The following is a 26,432-nucleotide window of genomic DNA, read 5'->3' as shown; positions in this document are numbered from 1 at the left end:
CGGTTATTGGATGTCGAACATTTGGTCATTTCTGACACGTAGTCTTAGAGGAAACCCGCTACATTGTTCCATTAGCAGCAAGGGATCTTTTATATATGCACTTTCCCACGGACAGGACAGCATATATCACGGCTTTTTATATATCCGTCGTGGGGTACTGGTTGGAACAAGGGGGGAAACAAGAACAGAGAGTGGTTTCACCGAGGTGATTCGATCCTATGGCGTAAGCACCTCAGACGAATCTTCTCCTAGTTGTAATGAACAATGAACACAAGGTGCATTATGAAGAACTAAAAACTATTATACACTGGATGCAGTGCGTGCGTGTGGTCCAACTAAAAACTATTATACACTGGATGCAGTGCGTGCGTGTGGTCCAACTAAAAACCCATCTAAATACATTAGTTTCAATGAGAGCGTCTAGACTGGATGGGTGCGTCTGCAAAACGCATGCGACCAGCTGCAATGAAACAATCGTATACAGTGTATAGGTGTCTGTGCCCAACACACAAGCCTCAGACACATCCAGTCTATATGGAATTTAAATGATCGAGTGCCAGGACAAATGCACTGATGATGTGTTCTAAAGTAGAAACAAAGGGTGTGCCGGGATATTAAACATATGATCTATACACACCACAGAATTAGAAGATAACAGACACAAAACAAAATTGACAACAATCTGCATTCATATTTTTGCACAATGTAATATATTAACTATTCTTAGTGAGTATGTATTAGTATACTAGTAAAACAAAAGGTTTTATTTCACCACTGACGATCATTAAAAGAGAAAAATAATCCACCAATTATAATATTATAAAATGCTTGGTAATGCATGATTGTAACATAAGGGAAATAGAAGTACTATGGCCTATTATTGAGGCAATATGTGCCATACAGAGAAAAAAGAAGTAAATATAGCGTGTGTTATATATTTGATATCGTTTTTCGTCAAATATGGAACAAGGTCACTGAATATTCTGGAGAAGCTATGTTTGATAAGCATATGTGGTTACTGTTGAGAAATATTCCAGAAAATATCATATTGCAGAGAGGCACGATTTTATGGCAAAACTTAACGGGTCGAATTTACGAAGCCTGCTTTCTTAAATATGTGTTTAAGCATTGTTAGAATTTAATCCATATCTGTGACGTAACACAATTTGTGTTCTAACTAGATTCATTTTCAATAATATACAGGCTCTCAACAATGTAGTTTGAACTTTTTATGCGTTCAGGTCTGGGACTCAAACCCAGTACAGACTGAATTTGTACACTGTATACAGTTAAAACGTTTTAGCCTAAGGCTACACATAAACACGATACTATAGTACTGTCGGTAAATAGAATAAAAATGATTTTTGTCGATTACATATTAAACAGATAAGTAAATATTTTGTAAATATCTATTTAATGTTAGTCTACCTAATTTAGCATTTACTTGTTTTTGCTCTCATTGATGTACAAGGTGGTGTTTACTCTTGAAATTAAAAGAAAGATGTCAGTAAACAGGAGAGTTGACCTTTATTGTAACAGACTATAACACATTTTGATGATATGACATTGTGTCAATTTCATTTACCCTCAAACTAAATTTTAATTTAAAACTGCAAGTTTTGTGCACTTTATTGGAACAGACTATAACAAATGTTGGTCAACATGTCAATTTCATTGCTGTGAGGGACTGATTCTGATGACGGTTTAACCCTATCCCTCTCTAAAACAAAATATTTGTAGACATTTATAAGTAACTTCTGAGCAAGACTGTCAAGAACCATTCTGAGATTGTGATATATTATACCGGTATTAAAGGTGCTATGCATTAAAGGTGCTATCTCAAAGTTGCATAAAGACAGCTAGTATAAATCATGTTTTTATTAAATTTTGCTTTTAACATTTAAAGACTACACCTTTAACTATATGCCCGTAAATGATTATAAGAAATAATTTTACTAGTAGAAATACATTTTTATTGGACAATCTTTAACATAAACAGATACTCACATAGAACTTGTGATATAGTACCTTTAAGTGGTTGCAAGATTGTGTAAATTTCTAATGCACTTATATTGAATTTATATTCACTAAATATGCAGGTCATAATTAATAATGTATGCTGCAATTCAAAATAATCAGTTAACTTGCAGTTTTAAATTAAAATTTAGTTTGAGGGTAAATGAAATTGACACAATGTCATATCATCAAAATGTGTTATAGTCTGTTACAATAAAGGTCAACTCTCCTGTTTACTGACATCTGTATTTTAATTTCAAGAGTAAACACCACCTTGTACATCAATGAGAGCCCAAACAAGTAAATGCTAAATTAGGTAGAGTATCATTAAATAGGTATTTACTAAATATTTACTTGTCAGTTTAATATGAAAGAAATAATTGACGAAAATCGTTTTTATTCTATTTACGACACTACTTTAGTGGTAGTAATGCATTCAGACAGAATATAATAAAGATGGGCAATACTAAATCGGATAATGACAGCACTTGATTCACACTTAATGCCATCGACTGATAATAATTTACTGGCTGAATTGTTCAGGTTAGGTCCGAAAGGATCTTGTTGTTAGTTTTTAAAATATTCCTTGCTATTTTAATTTTCCTTTTTTTCCCCATTAAAAATATAAACATTTAATTTGACAGACATGTTGGAATAAGTTGAAGAATACAGTAGAAAGTGTATTCATGAAAAATAATCAACTAGCTTCTACGGGGCCTGTGAATAATTTTTCACGAATCCATATTTTCTCGTACATTCTCCACTACATAATAATTATTACATTCTTTATGGACCCCCCCACCTCCAAAACTCCCAAAACAAACAACAAAAATAAAGCAAAAAACCTCAGGCTTTGTACATTTTGCCCATTATGTGTTAAAAGTATGGATGATTGGCATTAGAGAATATTTTGTTCCATTCTGTGTGATTATTTCTAGCACCACCCTAGATTAAAGGCATACTGTCACAGATTTAATGACCTTATTTCTCTAAAAATGGATACCAAATAAAAATTACATTAATTGTTGGAAACCAAATCTAGCTATTGCATCACCTTAACTGAACCATGATGGAGTGAAATCCATGTCAACCCTCTCGGCAATTTTAGTTTTTGAATTATGGACCATTGCCATAATTCAATTATTTTTACAAAATGTCATTAATAAATGGAATATGGTGGTTATGAAGATGTTTGAATAAAGTACATTTAGGGACAAATCAAATTATATTTGTTCAGGTAATACTTTATTAGACCATTAAATAGGTCAGTCATCTGTGACAATATGCCTTTAATATATATGAACCATTTTCACTAGTAATGTTTCAATGATGGATTATAATAAATAAAAAAACCCTGAATTATTGAGCTCTACCGATGTGATACTGATTATAAAACTCCATAATCAATTGTCGTGGAAAATGATAACTATAACTGTTCCTGTAGTTTATTGTTTGTTTTATTTTGTTTCATGACATCACAAGAGCACATTGATTTATTAATTAATTATTTGGTAATGCTGACAGTCTTAGAGAAGACATCTGCTTAATTTTTCCATTAGCTGCAAGGGATCTTTTATATATGCACTTTCCTACAGACAGGACAGCATATACCACAGCCTTTGATATACCAGTCATGGTGCACTGGCTGGAACGAGAAATAGCCAAAGGAGTCCATCAACTGATGAAAATAAGCTGGGATTCGGGTTTGTTTTCATATGTATATAAAGAAATCGGATATTGATTAGGTATTAAATGTAAAATTAGCAATTTGTAGTCTTTCCCGATGAGCAGGGCGGGACGTAGCCCAGTGGTAAAGCGAACGCCTGATGCGTGGTCGGTCTAGGATCGAACACCATCGGTGGGCCCATTGGACTATTTCTCATTCCAGCCAGTGCACCATGACTGGTATATCAAAGGCTGTGGTATGTGTTATCCTGTCTGTGGGGTGGTGCATATAAAAGATACCAAGCTACCGGTACTAATGAAAAAATGTAGTGGGTTTCCTCTCTAAGACTTAAAAATGACCATATTTTTTACATTCAATAGCCGATGATTAATAAATCAATGTGCTATAGTGGTGTTGTTAAACAAAACAAACTTTTCTTTCCCGATGAACATGACACTAGGTGCATGCATACTCCTAATAATTCACATCCTTCTTGTTCACTGAAGGTGGTAATTATCCATAATACCCATAGGGTGCGAAATATAAAAGTTAGTCCCAATTCTTTTTAAATTATTCCATATTCAGTAGGGTTATAGTTTTTCTGGGCCACCCAACATACCGTATTTCCTCTAATAAGCACCCAGATGCAATTCATTTCAAAATGGTTTCAGACCCAGCGCTTATGGGAGACCCGGCCTTTATTTTTTCAAACAAATTTTAGAAATTAAAGCTAAAAACTATAAATTTATAATTTTATTTATTTATAAACTTTAATTTTGAATTGTAACACAACTTTAAACTTTAACAAAATAATGAACATGATTTATCCACGTAAAGTGCCTAGCGTCAACGTCATTGCTGGAAATTATGCTAGGAAGTAATCAGTTTTCCGCTGTTTTACCCAGTGTTTATTGGAGGCCCGGTGTTTATTTTCTTGCAAAGTGTTACAGACCCAGCCAATCTAATTAAGATTAGCTCCACTATTACATCTGGATCTAACAGCAGCCCGATGAAGCTCATGTCCAGTTGACTATTCGACCAATCAAAACCTTACTTGCAAAATCATGCTAGTGATTTGAAAAGAATTTGAAAACATTCGGGATTATGCCGAGGGTATGCAAAATGATTCGGGTGAATTACAAAGTACCCGGAAACTAATTGCAATATAAAATTTTACATAAAATTCGTTCCAAGACGAACAAAAAATCGTGATGGTATAGCCATAAAATCGGTTTATACTAGTATACAATCCAGAGTTTATTACTGCACTTTCCCCCCTGTTTTTTCAATGTTGAAATAGACCAACAAGTTTGCCTATTGCATAAATAGTCTCGCCCGATATTTTTAGAATTTGTATGCTCCCGAATAACGCTATAAAAGGTGAAGTGGAATCGGTCGATGTTTAAATTATTTATAGATGAAATGTCACCTGGACATGGCAGTCCACGTAATGCTGTTAGATCTACAGGTAGACCCAGTTGAGCTAATTTTAATCCGATTGAGACCCGGCATATTTGGAGGCTGGTGCTTATTAGAGGAAATATGGTAATTGGCAAAGACATTATATTAAGAAACATTGTTTTACCTTTATTTTTAACAATCTTATTTCAATATACTGCAACCTTTGCCAAATGTTATTTTCAAAATTTTCACCCTAGTCACAAAAATATTTTGGAATATTAAAAATATATACCTACATATACTGACACACAATGAAAACGCAAAACAGATATTTTTCAATATTTTGTTGTGATTAATGAAAAATATATTTATTGGACTTAAAATAACAATTTATGACAGGAAGTCACTGATTGGTACTTTTGTCTGTGTTTTAATCCTGGTTTTGTTCTCGTTACACATACAATAGCAGAAACACACAACATGGTGTGAAATGCGTTCACTACATGCTCAATCATGCTGCATGCAATGCACGTGAAATGCCAGTATGTGGACACATAAAAGTCATGTAACGGTGTCATATTCCTCGTCACATTAAGAATGCCACGACTCGGGGAAGAACAAAGGGAGGGGAAGAACAAAGGGAGTGAGCGTTGGGCATGGTTTAAGGGGGGACTTCGCAAAGCAAAGTTGCTAGGACCTTCAGAGTTCATCCATCAACTATTGGACGACTTGTTGAACGTCATCAACAGACCGGGAGTGTCCGTGATCGACCTCGACCTGGTCAATGTCCCATTACGACCCCACGACACCACCTCCGTGACGGGTTCAGAACTGCGACGATGACGGCAAGCAACACGATAGGACGTCATGGAAAACCTATCCATCCGATGACGGTCATCCGTCGACTCAGAACGGCTGGATGCAGATGCCCGTACAACGGTAACATCATGAAACCGCGACATCGTGCTGTGAGACTACAGTTTGCTCTCCAGAATGGTAATCATCAACCAGCCTTTTACCGGAGCATTGTTTTCTCAGATGAGTCCCATTTCTCTGTCTCCTTTGCCGATGGAAGAGCACGTGTGTACAGGAGACTCCATGAATGGTACGCTGACGGATGTGTGAGGGAACGTGATCGGTTTGGCGGCAGTTGTCTGATGGTATGCAGGGCAATCAACTGTGATTTCAGGAGTGATCTCATCATTGTCCACGATGCCCTTACAGCCCAGCGTTATGTCGACGTTATTCTAAGACCAGTTCTCCAGCCACTTTTGCGCTGTCACTGAAGACCAGGAGGTCCCCTTCTGTTTCAACAAGACAATGCCCATCCACATACTGCAAGAATTGCCCAGGCATTCTTGCAACAAGGCCTTGGAGATTTAAATGTTTGGTGACATTTTTTCCTGACAGCTTAAAGGTCACAGGTCAAGGTCAAAGGTCATTAATGGTTAAATATAGCTTCAGAGGTTTATTAATGGAATCAGTCTAAGAAAAAGATACAACAGAATGAAATAAATAATACATAATGTATTTATGTCTACTCTGACACTTGTCCATGGATGAGCATTGGGTTTTAATAACAGTCAGTACTGATGAAAGACATTTTTGGCCTACATCTCATTAAATTGATATAATTAAATTTTCATTCAATCTATACCCTTTGCGGCAATCTGTTTAGTTAAAAGGTGCTTACTATTATGTTTATATCGATAAAAATAATGCCTTTTCCATCCCCAAGCGGAGTTGTACAAAAAAATAATTGTGGTCAAATCTTAAATGAATATTATCATTATGCATAGCAAATAGCTTGTTATAGATAAAATATCTTCAATAATTATGATGCAAAATGTTGACAACCTGAACTCGGAACTCTATTATCATGCCCCTATACCACAGAGGTTTCAGGCACATCTGTCCCAGGTCCGATCTCTGTGATTGCGATGAAGATTCTCTTAACCGTAGCACAACCCTCATACTGTAAAATGCATCTACATGTATGCATTAAATGCCAGCCAGTGCTTTACAACTGGTGTAACAAAGGCCATGGTAGGTGTTATCTTGTCTGTGGGACGGTGCATAGATATAAAAGATCTCTTGCTGTTAATCAAAATGGCATTGTCCACTGTGTGGCGGTAGAATATTTCCTTTGTTATTATTTATGTGGTCCTTAATTTATGTGTGAAGTGCATTGTTAAATAAAACATTTCTTCCTTCCTTCATTTAAGCTTGATGCACCATAATAACTTAAAAGAATATGAACATTATCAAGTTTATAATTTTGACTAAAGACACCCCCAAAGTTTCTTCAAATACTGTACACTTAATATCTATAGGTACGTGTAATGTCTAATGTTTGCTCCCCAACAAACTTGCATTCTGGCCCAGAAGTGCATTACTTTATATATTTTCTCCCCATTTGATACATTTTGATTGCATACAGCTTTGTATTACCACCTACTCTTCCTCATAATAAATAGCTCTTTTGGTAACATAACTTAGTGGAATAGCATCTTCTGTCTTTCTCTGTCAAATTAAATAAAACTGAAAATGATAGTACTGTATTTTGATACCATTATCAGTACTACATAAAGTGGGGTCAGTCCATAGGACCCTCATCACAAATTAGTATTATTACCTGCACACATCGATATTACTTCAGGGGTAGGGGTAAGATTATTAATATTATATTTGCTTCAAGAATTTAAAACATAGATGAACATAGATGCACTGTCCTTAAAGTTTCTGTCAGCTTTGTCATCTGCGTTTACATTATGGTGTTTGTCAAAGAATAGTAGTAGAGATGAGGTGATATTTTATTATTATCAAACTTTTAAAATTTTATAAATTAAAGAAGGTTATGTCGTGTGTCTGCTCAAAAGACATTTATCGTGTTTAGACATGTACAATTGAATTCATATAAGTATTGTTGTGATGTGATATTCCTAAAATCAAAGTTACACTGTTTGAATTCAGGATTCTAGTCATCACAAATATAAGGCTACAGGCAATATTTCTGTAATGAAATTACTAATATTTGGATATGTTGCTCTTGTGATCATTAACTATCAAACCTAGATGTGTGCATATAACCAAACATGCAAAATATAGCATATTGTAGGACATGAATTTAACTGGACCTCGAAACTGAATAAATTAAATGCCACCTTTGTAATTTGTAATACATGTATTATGGTTAAACTCTTACTATTTAAAAGACAATATATACACCAGTCACAACCACAATTCCTCAAAATACAGTAAAATAGTGTAAATATATGAAATTATATGCAAAATACAGTAAAATAGTGTAAATATATGAAATTATATGCAAAATGCAGCATTTTTGGTGCTATGACTTTGACCGTGAGATATGACCTTAAAAATATATGGAAAAAATTACACCAAAACTTTTCAGAATGCTACTGTAATAAGCTTTACAATTATATATGTTGCCAACTTTCTTCATTAAATTCCCAAAGAATTACAACTGGTCCTGGACTAACTGCGTGTCAAGTAAAAAGGATATGAAAACCCAACAACATTTAACAATATATTCACACATATGTATTCACTTTTAATAGCCTGTGACTGGTTTGTTTAAACAAACAGTCTCTAACAAGTATAAGATGACAACAAAACAAAACAACAACAATGATTATGATGAGAATGCAGGGATTTTAATTTTTTTTAAATTATTCCTATTTATTACTTTTAAACATTCTTGTCAAGGAACATTTTGTTCAGTATCACCTCATGATTTCATTGATTGATACACAATGTTAAAATGTGAAATAGTAGTTGCTAATCAATTTTCAAATTGATAGCAACTGTCACTAATCACAATTTCAAAAACAGAATGTTCCCTGCTTTGTTGTATTGAAAACAATCTATTAATAGTATTATTCCTTTCTACCAGTACAAATATCTTAACTGGTCAAGTATACAGTTTTTATACTGAGAGGCATAAATAATGCAATGAGTATTTCACTGAATATTTTCTTATAGAATTGTCAAATCATATATATTGGGTATGCGGACAAATGACATATTGGTAACAACTGTAAGTGAAAGAGGATTTTGTTCAAATCAGAAAACAATTGAATAAAATGAGTTTTCAGCAAAAAGCTTAACTTGGCTGTTTATTGTAACAACACAGAATTGCATATGAAAATCTTATTGCATGTGCATTGCCTGCTCTCATCTCCCTATAAAAGCAACAATGTTTTGTGTTTTCTGTATCTTTTTAATATTGCACGGCAAGTAATGTTAAAAAATTGCTTTGTTTTTTGCCAAAAAAACAAGCTGTGTTTTTTTGTTTAAAACCACATTTTATTATTTAAAATTCCCAATTTGAACAATATCTTCTTTCAGTTACAGTTGTAACCAATATGTCATTTGTTTGCAACCTTTTTGAAATAAAGTTTCTATAAGAAAATATCAGCGAAATACCTATTGTGTTATTTATGCCTTTCAGTATATGTGCTGTTGCAACATTTTGTGTATGATAAAGGAATGTTATTAGCTATCTATCTGTGAAAATTGGATGGCGATGCCTCCAGAAAACTTTACAAAAGCACAAACAGGAGGATCCAAACAAAAGCATCATGCATTATAGGATAAATACCATTAGCATCCAAACATGAACCTGGTGCATATTTTTGTGAGAATAGAATATTCTGCAAATAAGTACACAAACGAAAGGTTGTTTTCTCTCAGAAAGGCATTAAAAGACATTACAATCATTCTCTGTTGGAATATGCTTTTGTATGACTTACATATATTTTACTACTAACACTATACTCTATTCTAGAGATTACACCTCCTATAAAACACACTTGCAGATATGACCAGCAACCAGTCCATATTCGGTTTTACCAAACGTTTCTCTTCATGGCAATAATCACAACCAGGTACTGTGACAGATTTTACTTAGCATTAATATTCATTGTAGCAGTGCTGTTTAACACATGAAGGATTTTTACATCACAAAAAACCTTAAGGACTGATATAAGCAATATCACTGATAATACACTAGTAATAAAATGAAGTTGTACCACAGAGACATCACAGAAATGGAATCATTCAGTCCTAAGTGTCTTCCAGCCACTCCTACTTCATTCTGTAGCAATATATACCGCAGTGCAAATCAATACAGAGATCATCCCTTTACTGCTGTTAATTTTTTCAGAAGCTGAGTATACCGTGTCATCTCTCATGTGGTTCCTGACAGAAGCTGAGTATACCGTGTCATCTCTCATGTGGTTCCTGACAGAAGCTGAGTATACTGTGTCATCTCTCATGTGGTTCCTGACTGAAGCTGAGTATACCGTGTCATCTCTCATGTGGTTCCTGACTGAAGCTGAGTATACCGTGTCATCTCTCAGGTGGTTTCTGACAGAAGCTGAGTATACTGTGTCATCTCTCATGTGGTTCCTGACAGAAGCTGAGTATACCGTGTCATCTCTCATGTGGTTCCTGACTGAAGCTGAGTATACCGTGTCATCTCTCAGGTGGTTTCTGACAGAAGCTGAGTATACTGTGTCATCGCTCAGGTGGGTTCTGACAGAAGCTGAGTATACTGTGTCATCTCTCAGGTGGGTTCTGACAGAAGCCGAGTATACTGTGTCATCGCTCAGGTGGGTTCTGACAGAAGTTGGCTATGATATATCATCATGGACTGTCATATGCCATTATAGCAGCCATATGAATCGATGCAGTAGGTTCGAATTCCATCAGTACAGACTATTGTTTTTAACATCATCTCTCTGATAGGTTTTTTTTAAACACTGTCCTCACAGAAGCTGAGTATCTTCTCACAAGCCTGGCATCACATAGGCGATGTTGTCCAGTGTGTTTGCATGGATCTCAGTTGAACATCCATTGGTCTCTGGAAGCTGAGCTGTCAGACACAGCAGTGGGGCAAAGGAACACAATAAGGAGTCAAGTAAAACTGACATACTTCCCTGAACAGCGATCAAGCCCTGAAATAAACATATCCATGTACATATAAAATACTTCAAGTTAAATCAAGTTTTTCTTTTAAGGAAGATCTTGTGTTTTTATAAAAAGAAAAGGGAAACAGCACTGCTATGTACTTTTAAGTAAAAAAAAAAGATAAAAATTAACATTCCAAGACTAACACTGTAATTTTAACATACCATTCAAAGTTTCACAAAATACTCTGTCAAGAATGCTTTAGATGATAAAAATTGAAATCTGACAATATAATTTTTACCCATGGCAATTTTGAAATGTTTCAGCCATAGATAAAATGTCATATGAATCAATGCAGTAGGTAATCTACAAAATTGAAGTTTGCCAAATTAGAAACTGACATTCATCCCTTCTACCGACAGCCAGCAGTAACTCTATCCAGAAGCAAAAAAAAATCAAACCATCAATTACTATCACAGCTATGGCAACTGTCTTCAGTGCTATTGTTAAGTTTGAGCCCTGCAATAGCAGGCTGCAAATTTAGCACAATTCTGTGCTTCCACGATTCCCAGATTTTGGGTCGAAAGTATAAGATTATGTAAAAGAATCCAAGAATATCTATACCAAATCATGTTTATGATTATCTTGGAATCCTAAAACAAAATCCCCAAGTTCAATCCCTGAATATGCTTTTAATTATCTTTAACCGCTTAGTCTTATTTAATACCAATGCCTTCTCACTGACCTTGTGTTCTCGCAGTCTGGTACCAATAAGGCTGAGTGAATCACCAAGAAGTTTAAGATGAGCAGCCACATCAATCGGGTCGATACCAAGACCCTAAGAAAAACAGAAAAAGGCAGAATTGTACTGCATATCACATTATGTCCAGTTTATACATTTTCAATTGTTTCTTATACTGCAGTTATAGTCTTTTAGCTATAGACCTGGTGGGGAACAAGATTTAGCATTCATAGTTGAAATTTTGGCTATTGTAGAAATGATTGGCTCTTTTCAGTAGGCCTTTTTCTTCTTTCAACTACTTTTCCTGTTATATCAAAGACTATGAAAGATCTTTAAAAAGTAATGATGTGGCAGCACTAGGGTTTTAAATTCTACTCTTGAAGACTGTGTATATAAATAGCAAATTACCACAATATCAGGCATGTGATTGAAACATTACTAAAAAAGCTGAAAATGATACATGTGTGCCGAAGGCATGTAATGGAGTGCAGAATGCAAGGGAAATGAATGAAAGTAAAAAAATTTAAAAAGCAGAATTCCGCCAATTAGAGGAAGAATCACATGCCTGCAATATACCTGTAGATGAATAAATACTAGACATAATACTGTAAAATACTTTAGGCTTCGGCTACCCTGTGGTCTTTTTTCGTAATCCTCAAACTTCTTATAAAAATCGAACCCGAAAACAAAACAGAATTTGAAGGGCAATGCAAGCGCAAGTTTGATTTAAACAAAATATGTTAATGTAAACATATTTGTTCAGTACTTTTAGTGTGAAGGCCCAACATGAACTAAGAGTATAGTATTGCTGTACAAGCCCAACCTGGATGGTTTTCACTTCCACATTTTAACATACTTTGATGTTTACTTCCGTTTTTTAAACACATATTGCTTTCATTGCCAGCACTTTGAAAAAACCCTTATACAAAACTTAGTATTGTTTATTATCATGTAACATATTGTATCGTTTCTTGATATAAAGTTTTAAGTGTCTCATTGTTACTACTGTAGTCCCATGCAGCAGAAACTAATGAGGTCTTGGGTCCAATTTTCGTCAGTTTTTAATTTCGCATGGAATTTATTTTCACCAATTTTATTCAAACACGAAAATAAATTCCATTTGAAAATAAAGTATTTTACACTAACTTTTTGCAGTGTTACAAAATCAAATAATAAATATGTATTGCCACCATGCTAGTATTTTCAACATTATTACCTTAGTTAAAATAAATTATTGGTTTATTATATGATTTACACTATTTATGATGATAAAACATTGGCATGTCTTACCTTGACAGGGCTAAATGGTGGCTCCGGGCTAACTTTGATTCCAGGCTTGTGAATGATTTGAGGTGCAGGTTTAGCAACAGCAACTGTCGAACTAGATGGGATAGCCTTAATAGATATCTTTTGTGAAGTCAGTTTGTTAGTCTTGCCTGTACTGATCAGTGTGGAACCTTTCCCTGCCAACTTCTTAGCTTTCCTCTTCCAGGACTGGCAAAACAAGATCATAAAGGTAGTGACATTTTCAACAAAAAAAACCCAGTGGATATTTACTCACAACTGCTGCCAGTAAGCCAGTAAGAAGAATATAGTAATATTAATGAAAAATGTTGTCTGTCACTGTGCTCGGCAATGTTGAACTGTTGTGTTTGGTGAAATAAATGGAAAATATATCAAATCAGATTTAAATCAGTTAGTTTGTGTACAATAAATTCGCCAGTCAGTTATGCCGAATTGAGTCTTCAGACATTTAGCCAATATTTTTCAAACCAGAAAAACAAGGATCTACTCAGCCTTTCACTTTGAGCTGGCAACCAGATAAACTGTCACCTATTAATGACAACTCAATCACCTACTTTTTCCATGTTCTTAGCAAATGTTAGGAAATGAAAGTTTAAGTAAGCAGATGATGCCACTTTAACTACTGTGCTGTTTAAATCATTTTAAAATAGAAAGCCAACATTCTAAAAACTTGTAGGTATGGGGTTCATTGCTCACCATTTTTTCCTTTTTGGATAGAAGCTGCCACATCTCACCTAGACGTCTGCTAATTTGAGCAAAATCTAAAAGTAAACAAAGTAAAACTTGTTTAAACTGAGAAAAAACTTGTTTAAAAGAGAAAAAACTTATTTCAAAAATTTAAAACTTTAAATAACCAACAAAAAAAAACCCAACAAAAAACCCCTAACACAACAAAGGTAATTTTTGCAAAAACAGTGAATAATACATTTGAAATGGGAATCATTTGGGTGGGTTCTAACATGGATTACCACCAACATGATTTCATTTAATTAAACATAAAATAACTGGTTACTGTCATAAGATATTGGCTTTATCCTGCTCATGTTGAATGGTGTGTGCATTCGCTATTCTAACCTTTGTAGGCTAAAGCCAATATCTCAAGACAGTAATCAGTTATTCTCTATTTCTTGTTCAAAGCACTGTTTAAAACAATTACTGTTTTTAAAATTTATTAAGTGTGAATGTTGAACCACAGACTTTTGTTTTTATAAAGAATAAAAAAAAAAAAAAAAATTTGTATATAAATGAGATGTGTTTTCCATTGTGGATTGAAAACATATCTTGGAGAAAATACTTATATTACTTTAGACAGCTAAAGGAAACCATATCGGTGGGAAATAATTCTTAAAATATAAAAGATAAAGTTTTTTTATTCTGCAATCCTACATAACATGTAAAAAATAATGAAAAGAACTGTCTCATTTCACAATTTTACCATTTCACAGAGTACTATGTTGAATGCCTTGCTGCCTACAATATCTATAGACCAAAACAAAATACAGTCAAACTTCGATCACTCCACCTTCGATCTCTCGAAAACTTCAATCTCTTGATTTGAAGCGATGGTCCCAGCCGAGTTGCTATACAAACTAGTAATAACGACCTTCGAAAACTTGATAACTTCGATCTCTCGAAAACTTCAATCTGTTGATCTGAAGCGATGGTCCCAGCCGAGTTGCTATACAAACTAGTAATAACGACCTTCGAAAACTTGATAACTTCGATCTCTCGAAAACTTCAATCTGTTGATCTGAAGCGATGGTCCCAGCCGAGTTGCTATACAAACTAGTAATAACGACCTTCGAAAACTTGATAACTTCGATCTCTCGACCTAATTCTTTGGTCTCACCATAAAGATTTAATAGAGTATGCACCTCTAAAACTTGACGCGTGTGGATTCATCAAACTGTCGTTGCTGATAGTATTTTAAAGACGAATGTATTGTCAATCATGTCAAACAAGCGAAGCGCGCCTGTCTTGGGTGGTCTTGGCTGTCGAGGATTAGGGTGATAATTACAGAATAATAGATCGCCGACTAAGCGGAACGAAATGATCCTATCTTTTGTATTCGGTGTTCGTCCGCGGTGGAGAGCCTTGCTATGTAATACTTAATTACACACAGTCTGGTTAACTTCAAAGGACAATTGTAATAATTGTTAGCAGTTTGTTTTTGCTCTCAAAGGCATGAATCGTGTCAAACTTTAGCTTTTCTATTTATGTACCAGTTAATGTTTATCAATTACCAGTCATTTAGTTATGTTAAATATTGATACATCACAGATCGAGCAATCTAGGGGAGGACCCGGTAATGTGGGGTTTGCTAGATCAGTTTTAAAAAGTTCTGCTTTCTTGTCATCCAAGCAATATTGCGTAGGTGGCCAGATTGGAGAAAGAAAGTAGAGGTACAAAGCGTAAATAATTTTGTGTAAAACAAATGTAGGTATAGTGTTATTCGGCATTCAGTGTTTTATTTGTTAGTTACATTCCGCCATGTTTTGACATCTGTAAAATACATCAACGTTACTTTTTGTTATTTATATATATATGTAAATGCCTTCTTTTTTCGTGTTTTTTTCTGTCAATAAATACATGTAACCTATATGCCCAAGCATATATTTCAAATTCATCTGGGTGATCCTTTTTGTTTATTTACTTACTTTTACAATATACGCAAAATGAATATATGACAGGTGTTGAAAATGCCAACAGCTGGGGTGGGGTGGTATGAGATGGGGTGGCGTGGGGTGAATTGACTGATATATTACTTAGCCTTTCAAATGGGGATGCATAGTTCAGAGGTAGGCAGCGAAGCACACACTTCTTACAATATTAAGCGAAATAAACCAGCTGCAATGCTGCACCCAGCTGCAATGCTGTTTCAAATTTGAACTCTTATATATTAATTTCGAAAACTCGAACTCCCTGAAAATGGAACTATTTCCTCGTCCCCTTCAAGATTGAGTTATCAAAGTTTGACTGTAGTTCTTAAATAATAACAATTTATTTGTGATTTTTAAATTAAAAATTGTCTGCAAAATGTTTTTTTTTAAAATAAAAATCATCAACTGAAAATAAAAGAATATTTAACTTTGAACAATACAACATTGCTTTGCTGATCATAATTAGGGTAAAGTAGTTACGTCCCAAAAAGCTATATTTTTAGTTTTTTTTAACCACTGGAGCACATCGATTAATTAATCATCGACTATTGGATGTCAAACATTTGGTAATTCTGACAAGTAGTCATCAGAGGAAACCCACTACATTTTTCCTAATGCAGCAAGGGATCTTTTATATGCACTTTCCCACAGACAGAAAAGGATATCAGCGGTGTAGGCTAGGGGGGGTTCAGGACCCCCCCCCCCCCCCCCCCCCGAAGACAATGGTCCGCTTTCAGAACTAAAACATACAGGTTTATACATATGGAGTTTTTGGTGGTGCAAAAACAAAATAGAAAAAGGTCCACTTGGTTCATATTCGAACCCCACAAGGTCCAGATCACGCTACACCCCTGGATATACCATGGCCTTTGACCAGTTGTGCTGTACTGGTTGAAATGAGAAAAATACCAATCAGTTAAATAGATCCATATATTTTTGGTCAATGACCAAAAATATAGATATTTATCTAGTCATATCTTGACAAAACATATATAATAGAGATTGCAGGATAAATTTGTTTAACATAACAGCCCACCTATTCCTGGATTGTCTGCTACAAGCTTATTTCGATTAGCATTACAGTACAGAGTGTAAGCTGTTGGGGGTCTTTTACGTTTCTGAAAAGAAAAAAAACTTTTCAAGTTATTTAATAATAAACAAGAATTCAACTGAAATAAAGAGCCGATAGCTGTACAGTGAAATGAATGCAGAACCACATTATACACATATCTAAAAAGATGCTTCCATATATATATATATATATATATATATATATATATATATATATATATATATATATATATATATATATATTTATCATATATATATATATATATATATATATATATATATATATTTATCAATTATTCACCGTCATTGAGGGCAATATCATATTTTATGGACCGAAGAAATTGATATTGACCGAGGCATTATAACCAGCAAGAGTGTCAAAAATCATATTAAAAGCAAAATAAAACACAAAATGTGATAATTCTTAACATACATTTATACTGAACAGTTACTGTTTACCTCCAAATGCATTTTTTTTATTTGCAACATAAAATCCTGAGAGTGCCGATTCCAACTGCATTTTGATGTATCATGTACGTTTCTAAATCTGCGAGACATCCCATACACAATTTCACGATTACTGACCTTGTTTTTGTCGTGTTTGCGGAATTAAACTCAGTATGACTAAAGATGTTATCTTTTTGTTGAAGGACAGCAAAGCGATTTGTCACAAGTTTGTGCTTGTTTATATTAGCATTATTAGCAGTTGACGTTGCATTACGTTACCTACGGTACTCATTAATTGGATAGAATTTTGTCTCATCTTCATTTTCATTGGTTAAATCTCCCAGGGCAATATCACTTTTGATGGACCAGTGAGACCATCTCAGGGCAATACCACTATTTATGGACGGTCATGTGACTGGTTTTCAACCAATTAGAATACTGATATATTCTCATTATGTAATAAATATATATATATACCTGGAAAGTAATTAAACACCACCTGAAAGGCACCTTGAAATAACTGACCTGATATTGAGACTTTTACATATTCTGAATGTACTGAGTATTTACTGAATAAATAAATTACTTATAAAAAGAACACTGGGTATGATTCCAGCTCCATGGTTACCGGTAATCAGCATACATTTTCATGTATATTTAGAGTTTCTGTATTCTTCTGTAGTATACATTAATTTCATTGTTATGTATCCACAAAAAGTTCACAATTCCTTGAGAAGTATAAGCCACATGGTCAAAACTAGGTGGTGCTTGATTAATTTGCAGGTGTATATACTTAGAAAAGGTATTTAAAACATTATTCAGCACAAGTTTTCTTGTATAGAAACAGTGCACTTAGATGGAACAGGCTGAAACGTTATTACAAATTCTTCAAACACTGGCATAGCCATGCCCCTACCCAAGTCACACCTCCTTTTTTTCCCACCACCTTTTATATTTGCCTGTCGCCCCATAATACAACTCATGATAGGTATAACAACCCTGGCTATGCCAAACAATATAGACATCTGGATTATAAGAATGAATGAATGAATTAATTAATGACACCCCCACCTAAAAATACACATCAACTATTGGGTCTAAATGTGTATTTTTGTGCTTGGGTGTCTGAGAAGAAAAGAGTATTTGTACAAAACTTGTAAAATCCACAAGATGTTTTGTTTCAAATAATTATAACTTTATGTATACACCACTGTTTCATATCCACCATATTAGGGCATTAAATCCATTTTGGAATAACCACTCTGCATGTAACCTTGTTTTGTGAAAACACTTGCACTTGCAGGATATAACTGTGCGAGTAAGTGTCACAAATACACTTACCCTGGACTTAGCTTTATTGGGATCACCATTGGGATCGAAATTTACCGATTCTCCTTGCTCATCAGTCATTTTCTTCTTTTTTAGTTTTTTGGCAATAGTGTGCTTAACATTTGCTGCAAGAGCAGCAATGTCACCATCTGGCCTGGGAACATCTAAAATGAAAATTGCATTTTATTAGATACAGTTAAGAGTATTTTTATATTAAAGGACCATTCACTTTCAACAACAACAACAATAAAAACAAAACCCCAAAGAAACCCAACAATGTCACATTATTCTAATTCAACACATTTGCACAAATAAATCTAGGTGGATCTCTACTAAGATCTGACCTGGATACTCAAACATTACTTCAAATCTCCAAAGACAAACGGTTGTATAAAATAGTTGGGACTTAAATATTAGTGAACATTGTAAATAACTGTTATTATAACATTGAAATTATCCAAATGCATTCTCTGTATAAATTACTGGCTTAATGGTGAAAGGATTTAAAATTCCTGAACTATAACAAAAGGTTAAAAATGTTTTGAAAAAGATATCAATCCAACTATTTGTTAACAAAGGAAGATACTAATAGAAGAAAGCCACTGCTGCATGGCAAAACTACATGTAGATACATCAAAAAGGTATGTTTGATCGTAGTCACATTAACACATCACAACCTTCTGGTTACATTTACCTTAAGTTATTTCCATAAAGCTGACTTTTCTACCTTAAAATTATTACAAGTGTGTTACAGTTTACCTCTTTGTAATTTTAGGAATACATGACACTTATTTAATTTATGGTGTATTAATTGACATTATTATTATAGATAGGCATCTTTCCAATAAAGGTAGCTTATTTTTCACAGTTTTGCACCTTTATGGAACAAGATTTTCCTTCCAATAATGTTGGCTGACAAGTCATGACTCATAAGAACTCTACACTTAATCTTCTTTTTCATTGCTTAAGCAACAAGCTTTTCAGCACATGTACACATGATATATAAACACACAAGAGAAGTACTTTCATTTTAGTCTTTCTTGATCAACAAAGACAAAAAAATATATTAAGATACAGACATACCCAAATTTATAATTTACATATCATTATGTAAGAAAATGAAAATGACTTCCAAATATCATTTAAATTAGAGTTTATACTATATTTTTTGTAAATAAAACATACAGTAATACATATACAGAACTTCACATACATTGTTTTCGCTTACTATTTATTGCACGAGTTTATTTTGCAAAATAAACAATTGCGATAAACAGGAAGCAAAAACAATGTATGTGAAGTTCTGTATTTATTACATACCTTCTTTTATGTGGTACAAAAACGTTTTTTAATTTAACGTCACAACACTTTGTTAAATCTATGATCAAAACTCCTTTCATAGATTTACTTAACGTTAAGAATCATACTCTGCGGCAGCCTTGTATAATGTTTCAAATACGATGTGACGTCATTTGTAAATCATATATGATGTCAGTAAATAAATGGCGCTAACTGCATTAAAAAGAAAAAGGGAATTCCCCATTTAAAAGTTCCAGTCCATATCGCACATATGTGAGATACAAAATAAATTTATCACACAGTTTCAAAATGTCTTTATCACTATAGTAAGATTGAATAGGTATGTAATAAATCTGCATACTTTCGACATCAAAAAACATTTTGTAAGTATATGATATGTAGAGCACATATTTTTACCTGGCAAGTCCATTTTAGGAATTAATTTCTGTTTTTTCTTTGGTCGACTAATAGAAGTAAGCAGACCACGTTTCTTAGGTATTTTTGGTTCATCGGCTATAACGAGGTTAGGCTCTTCCTCAGCCTCTATAGAAATGTCCATAGCAACACTGGAGCTGGCAGCATTCTCACTTGCATTCAACATGGTGTTTGCCTGTTTAGCAGATTTCATCTTTTTCTTTGGAGAAGCCTCCTTCTCTGGAACACCTGAAGTAACTAGAGCAGCCAGGTTTGGCATTGCTTCAATCACAGACTGTTCACTTTTTGCTGGTTTCTTCTTCTTAACTTTCTTCACTGGATGCACACCTGCCATTTCATCGACCGACTCGAGAGCAGCACCAAATGACTTGACAGTCTTTGGAGTGAACAGTGATGGGGGAGATGTCATCTTGCCCTTCCCTGACAAAATTAACTTCATTTTTAAACCCTCCTTCTTGTCAGCTGCAACAGAAATAACTTTAGCTTGTGGCGGAGAACTGGCACCCGGAGGCAGGGATGTCTTCCTCTGATCAGAATCCGCATCTTGGGCTGACTTTAGGTGATCTTCTGCAGGATCATGTCCTGCTTTTACAATAATTTTAGATTTTTTCTTGCTAGGAGTATCAGATGATGCTGATAGCTCCATCTGTGGGGAGGTTTTGGTAACAGCTTTGGTGCTGACAGAAGGGGCAGTTGGAACAGCTGGGGAACTGAGCAGCAGCTTGATAACACTTCCCTGGGGAGAGGTTGTACCCTGTGGAGAGGATCCTGCTTGTGGAGATGTCTGTACTATGATGGGAGATGTTGGCATGTTCTTGGGTGGCGACAACACAGGAGCTGCTGATGCTGCTGTCTTGGACTGTGAGATCTTTTTGGGCATGCTTATAGCTGTTCCCACAGGTATGCCTTGAGGTGGTGTTCCAGTGGGTGAGATGGGCAGTGTAGCACTTGGAGCTAGATGCACTTTCTTTACCACTGGTTGTGCTGGTGCCTCAGGTGGTAAAGGGGTAGTATCAGTTGAATCTTCAATCTCTCGGATTTTAATTTTTTTAGGGTTCATAGGACTTGACTCTGGAGGTGGGGTAGTCCCAGCCTTGGCCACTTTTGGACTCTCAGTCACCCCTTTCTTTGTGAAATGCTTTTTCTCAGCTTCTTCAAACTCCTCCATTTCTAAAACCTTTGCAGACTTCTTTCGAACCTAAAATATTATATTCAAAGGAATAGTAAAGTAAGGCTTGTAGACCATAATGCAACTTTAAGTCAGAGGTGCAGAAAGTACTCGCCCGCTAGCCAAATACGAGTAAACATTCTGATGGACGAGTTAAAAAATGCAACTACCAGTCCAGCGGGCGATATATGTTTTTTTTTTTTGGGGGGTGGCCAATGAATCTGCAACTCTGCGTCTGCCATGCCAGAATTCCAAACCATTCAAACAAACAGTTGAGAATGCTGACGAAATACACAATGATACATGCAAAGGAATAGTTAAGTAAGGCAACAACTAACGTTTGCTTTTTAAAAAAAAAAACGGCCTCGGTGGCATTGTGGCAGGCCATCAGTCTACAGGCTGGTAGGTACTGGGTTCGGATCCCAGTTGAGGCATGGGATTTTTAATCCAGATACCGACTCCAAACCCTGAGTGAGTGCTCCGCAAGGCTCAATGGGTAGGTGTAAACCACTTGCACCGACCAGTGATCCATAACTGGTTCAACAAATTCCATGGTTTGTGCTATCCTGCCTGTGGAAAGCGCAAATAAAAGATCCCTTGCTGCCTGTTGTAAAAGAGTAGCCTATGTGGCGACAGCGGGTTTCCTCTAAACAAACAGTGTCAGAATGACCATATGTTTGACGTCCAATAGCCGATGATAAGATAAAAAAATCAATGTGCTCTAGTGGCGTCGTTAAATAAAACATACTTTACTTTACTTACTTTTAAAAAAAATATGAAATAATGATCAAAACACAGTTTATGCAATTATGTGAGTAGACATTTTTCGGTGAATAGACACAGTCACCACAGGGGTGAGGGAGGTATAACTTTAACACTGACAGGAGCTCTGTCACTTGACAAATAGACAGTCACCACAGGGGTGAGGGAGGTATAACTTTAACACTGACAGGAGCTCTGCCACTTGCCAAATAGACACAGTCACCACAGGGGAGAGGGAGGTATAACTTTAACACTGACAGGAGCTCTATCACTTGCCAAATAGACACAGTCACCACAGGGGAGAGGGAGGTATAACTTTAACACGGTCAGGAGCTCTGTCACTTGCCAAATAGACAGTCACCACAGGGGTGAGGGAGGTATAACTTTAACACTGACAGGAGTTCTGTCACTTGACAAATAGACAAATTTGAATTAAAGTCGAATTTCGTTCATATATTTCATTACTATTTTGCCTGCTTCAAAAACATTTACAATAATGACAATAACATGCATTATACAATGTATATATTCCACAAACAACCAGCTGACATAGATATTACATGCATACTTGGGCCAAAATAACCTAATTGTTTATATACAGTCAGACCTCGTTACAACGACCGTCGTTACTACGACATTTACACCATCCGACCACAAACTGTCGGGAACAAACGTACATCAGTGTTATTCTGTTCATTACACCGGAATTCACACCTTCCGACACCGAGTGAGAAAATTAGGAACAAACATACATCCGACGTCTGATAACACCACTTTACAACGACATTACTTAATCACAGATACTGTAGCATGTTGGCAGTACACACACAGCCACTTAGAATCCTTGATCTCGTAGTGAGCCAACTGTGTCACATGCTGTCCAAGCTACCGATGTTTGCAAAATCTGTAGACATGTATTGCTTTTGCAAATAAGCCTTTAGTTAACCAATTAAAGGATTAACTTTGAACAATAATATCTTCTATTTTTATGATATTTTGTAAACGAAACAGGTACCAATCGGATATGTCTATAACCAAGCAATGATTAGACTGACAGTGAATGCATCTTGTTTAATATATTTAATGATGTTTTTTCAAAACATATTTAATGTATGTACGTGTATTTGTTGTTTTTAATAATACTTGCAATGCATTAATTATTTAAATGCTGTTCAGTCATCAGTTAATATTAATTAGTATTTTTTGTTACGTTATTTTGGCAATGGAGATAACTCATGACAATTCGATACACCGGAAATTTCGATATAACGACAAAGTGACCCAGGGACGAACATGGTCGTTTTAACGAGGTCTGACTATATATTCATTAAACACTGGATTTTTGGGGCACTCTAGTGTTCAGGAGAGATGTGCGGTAATTTTTGCCTGCACCCACCATAATAGTATGTTGTACCAAATACATTCATATAAAATGACACAAAACTTTGTGAATTAATATGTCAGTCTGAGTTCTGAATCAACAAACCAGGACAGACCTATATAATTAGAGTGAGACTGAAAGAGATGAATGTAATCAGTGTAAAGGCATTGTATAGTGGCCACTGGATGCAAATCACTTAGACACAGATTCTGATTAGTGGGGACAGTGAGTAGACATCAATGTGGGCACCTGGCAAGTTATAAAAGCAGCTGGATGGACATAAAGTACCTACAAGTCATCGGCTTTAGCAGCTTACACTATTTCACTGTCATTCTGGTTGTGTGTCGGTTAAGCAAGTTTAAATTCACGAAAACTGATAATCAGTTATGTAGTGAACCATTCTATTCTAAAATATAGTCACAAACTTGAGGATCATCCGACCTTTATTCAGAATGCTTTACAATTCATGTAAACAAACAGTCAGTTACCTAGAGGCAAAATCTACTAGCCAATAACACCTGTTCTGGACAAATTCTAGATAACAGAGCTGTCTGTTAGTTGTAGCAATTTTAATTCTGATTGGATGTAAGCATGAACATCAAGTTAATTTAGCACAGAATAGAACTACAGGCATGTGGAGGACCCTGTCATTGTACGTACATCATCAATGTCTATGAATACTAAAATACTGACCCGACCCATTCTTCCACTTGGCTCATCTCCACCATCATCAGTAGACATGACTCACTTGTACGGTACACCTGCAAACAGATTACAAAAAAACATGATGTGCATTTAGTAAATTATAAAGGCATGAGTGCAGTAAATTATACAGCTCGGTTCTAGAGTTTCAAAAAACAGTCTAGGGAGTTTCAAGTCATGCTCCCCAACAAAAAATATTTCTCTATAAAATTTGCTTTGAGCAGGGGGGGGGGGGGGGGGGGGATAACACCCCCACCTCCATCCACACATATCCTTGTTATAATTATGGTACCAGGAATGGGGAAAATGTAAGTAAATGTAACATGGCTAATTCAAAACATACAACCAAAACATTAAGTTAAATTTAGGTTCTAGTGTGATTAAAGCACAAAATATGTATGTAAAATGAGTTTGCTTATTTTTAGAAATAATTTGAAGAGTCCACAGGAAAACGATCAAAGTCGTCACATTTCAGTTTTGAGAAATACTGATTTTAAAGTCCGACTGCCTAAATGTGTTCAACATAAAGGACACTGCATAGTTTACTAAAACCTAAATAAACAACAGTTTTACAAAAAGTCATTGTCAAAGTCTTGTCTGCTTCACAGATTCATTACATAATCGTTTTAGTGATATCACGTGACGGATGTCATTCTTGAAAACAATAACCAGGATTAACATTTGTTGGTTGATTTTGACAATAAAGTGTGCAGAAACCATTTTCAGGGATGTGAACAAAAAAGCTTAAGTACTGCGGCCGGGGTCCAGGGGCCGCTCAAGGGCCCCTGAAGGAAAATTGTAGTTTGCAACCCCTGGAACTACCAAAAATTGCATTCAATGCTAACAAATCTAAACTGGTTATAACTTATAATATAAGGCACACATCATAAACTTAAAACCATCAAAACATGCAAATGAACCTTATGTGGTCAACAGTATTGAACATCATGTTTTTGTTTTTTTAGATGAAATGTAAAAGCGCATTTATTGCGTTTGTTAACGCATAGCTCTCACATCACTGCATTTCCTGTCAATACTAATAGGCCGGTTCACGGTTACTTGAGGATACTGATAAATATTGATATTGTGGTTTATGTAAGAACAAGAATAATTTATTTGCATAACACACGCATATGGGCAAAGCAAAAATAACAATATAATATACATTTATTTGCAGTAACAATAACATAAATATACATTAATTACATGAACAAACATCTGCATCAACAAATACACATGTAATTTAAGCCTTATAAACCTGATACTAGTGATAATATATTTTGGTAAAGCAAAGATTGTCAGAAGTGTAGAGTACTGTGGAGCCACGAAAAACCATCAATTCACCCCTGCCCTATGTATCATTCATTGTATGTAATATAGACAGGTTGGTGATAGCATGGGGCGAGGTGCTGAAGACTTGCTGTTACACATTTCTGTAATCTGGGTAGTAAATACGTCAATCCTCTAAAACTCATTTCTATAATTAATATTATTAAATTATTGTTCATCTCACCTCAGGCAGGCCTCTACCCTCACCTTTTTTCTACCGAGACACTTGATTGTTTTACAATGAACAAAGTGGGCTCACCTATGAAAATGTGTGTTCTAATTAAATATGTCGTGTTTCATTCGTTTTCGACTTGCTGAAGTACAAAAAAATAAAAATATGAAATTATTTCTAGTTTTCCTTGGTCTTGAAGTTGAAAAGTCGTTTAGCGAATAACATAACTTCCGGTTATAATGAAGGTCTAAATGCTACAACCCCATTTTTTGTGTAGAATTACCCTTTATTTCCGTGATAACATATGGTGTATACATATTTAATAATTATACATATAAACACAGTGTGGTGACCCAGCAATAATAAAACTAATGATAAGAATAATGAACTGCGAAATATATACATCAAACAAAATAAAACAATATATAGTTATAAGTGCTACAGTGACTTGCCACATATATTATGATTTCACAGGCCCGTATTTAGGTGTGTGTGTGTGGGGGGGGGGGGGGGGGGGGTCGGGAGTAAAAGTAAAAAGAAAGAAATGTTTTATTTAACGACGCACTCAACACATTTTATTTACGATTATATGGCGTCAGACATATGGTTAAGG

The 26,432-nt window shown here is 35.1% G+C and overlaps 1 protein-coding gene across 2 annotated transcripts; it reads right to left on the bottom strand.

Moving 5' to 3' along the window:
- Positions 1-8,642: 8,642 nt before the first annotated feature.
- On the bottom strand, positions 8,643-26,041 carry LOC121375091 (HMG domain-containing protein 4-like). Of its 2 annotated transcripts, none has more exons than XM_041502323.1 (9): positions 25,907-26,041; positions 24,310-24,377; positions 20,288-21,503; positions 18,584-18,735; positions 16,761-16,842; positions 13,761-13,825; positions 13,050-13,253; positions 11,763-11,855; positions 8,643-11,064 (listed from the first exon to the last, which is right to left on the bottom strand). In XM_041502323.1, the coding sequence occupies exons 2-9, from the start codon at positions 24,355-24,357 to the stop codon at positions 10,897-10,899; spliced, it is 2,028 nt and encodes a 675-aa protein (XP_041358257.1). In that variant the 5' UTR covers positions 24,358-24,377; positions 25,907-26,041; the 3' UTR covers positions 8,643-10,896. The 2 variants fall into 2 exon arrangements, with proteins under 2 accessions (XP_041358257.1, XP_041358258.1); XM_041502324.1 differs by having other exon boundaries at positions 18,629-18,735.
- Positions 26,042-26,432: the final 391 nt, after the last annotated feature.

This window comes from Gigantopelta aegis, chromosome 6 (assembly GCF_016097555.1).
Source record: "Gigantopelta aegis isolate Gae_Host chromosome 6, Gae_host_genome, whole genome shotgun sequence".
NCBI lineage: Eukaryota > Metazoa > Mollusca > Gastropoda > Neomphalida > Peltospiridae > Gigantopelta > Gigantopelta aegis.
This window is presented reverse-complemented; position numbering and strand designations above follow the sequence as displayed.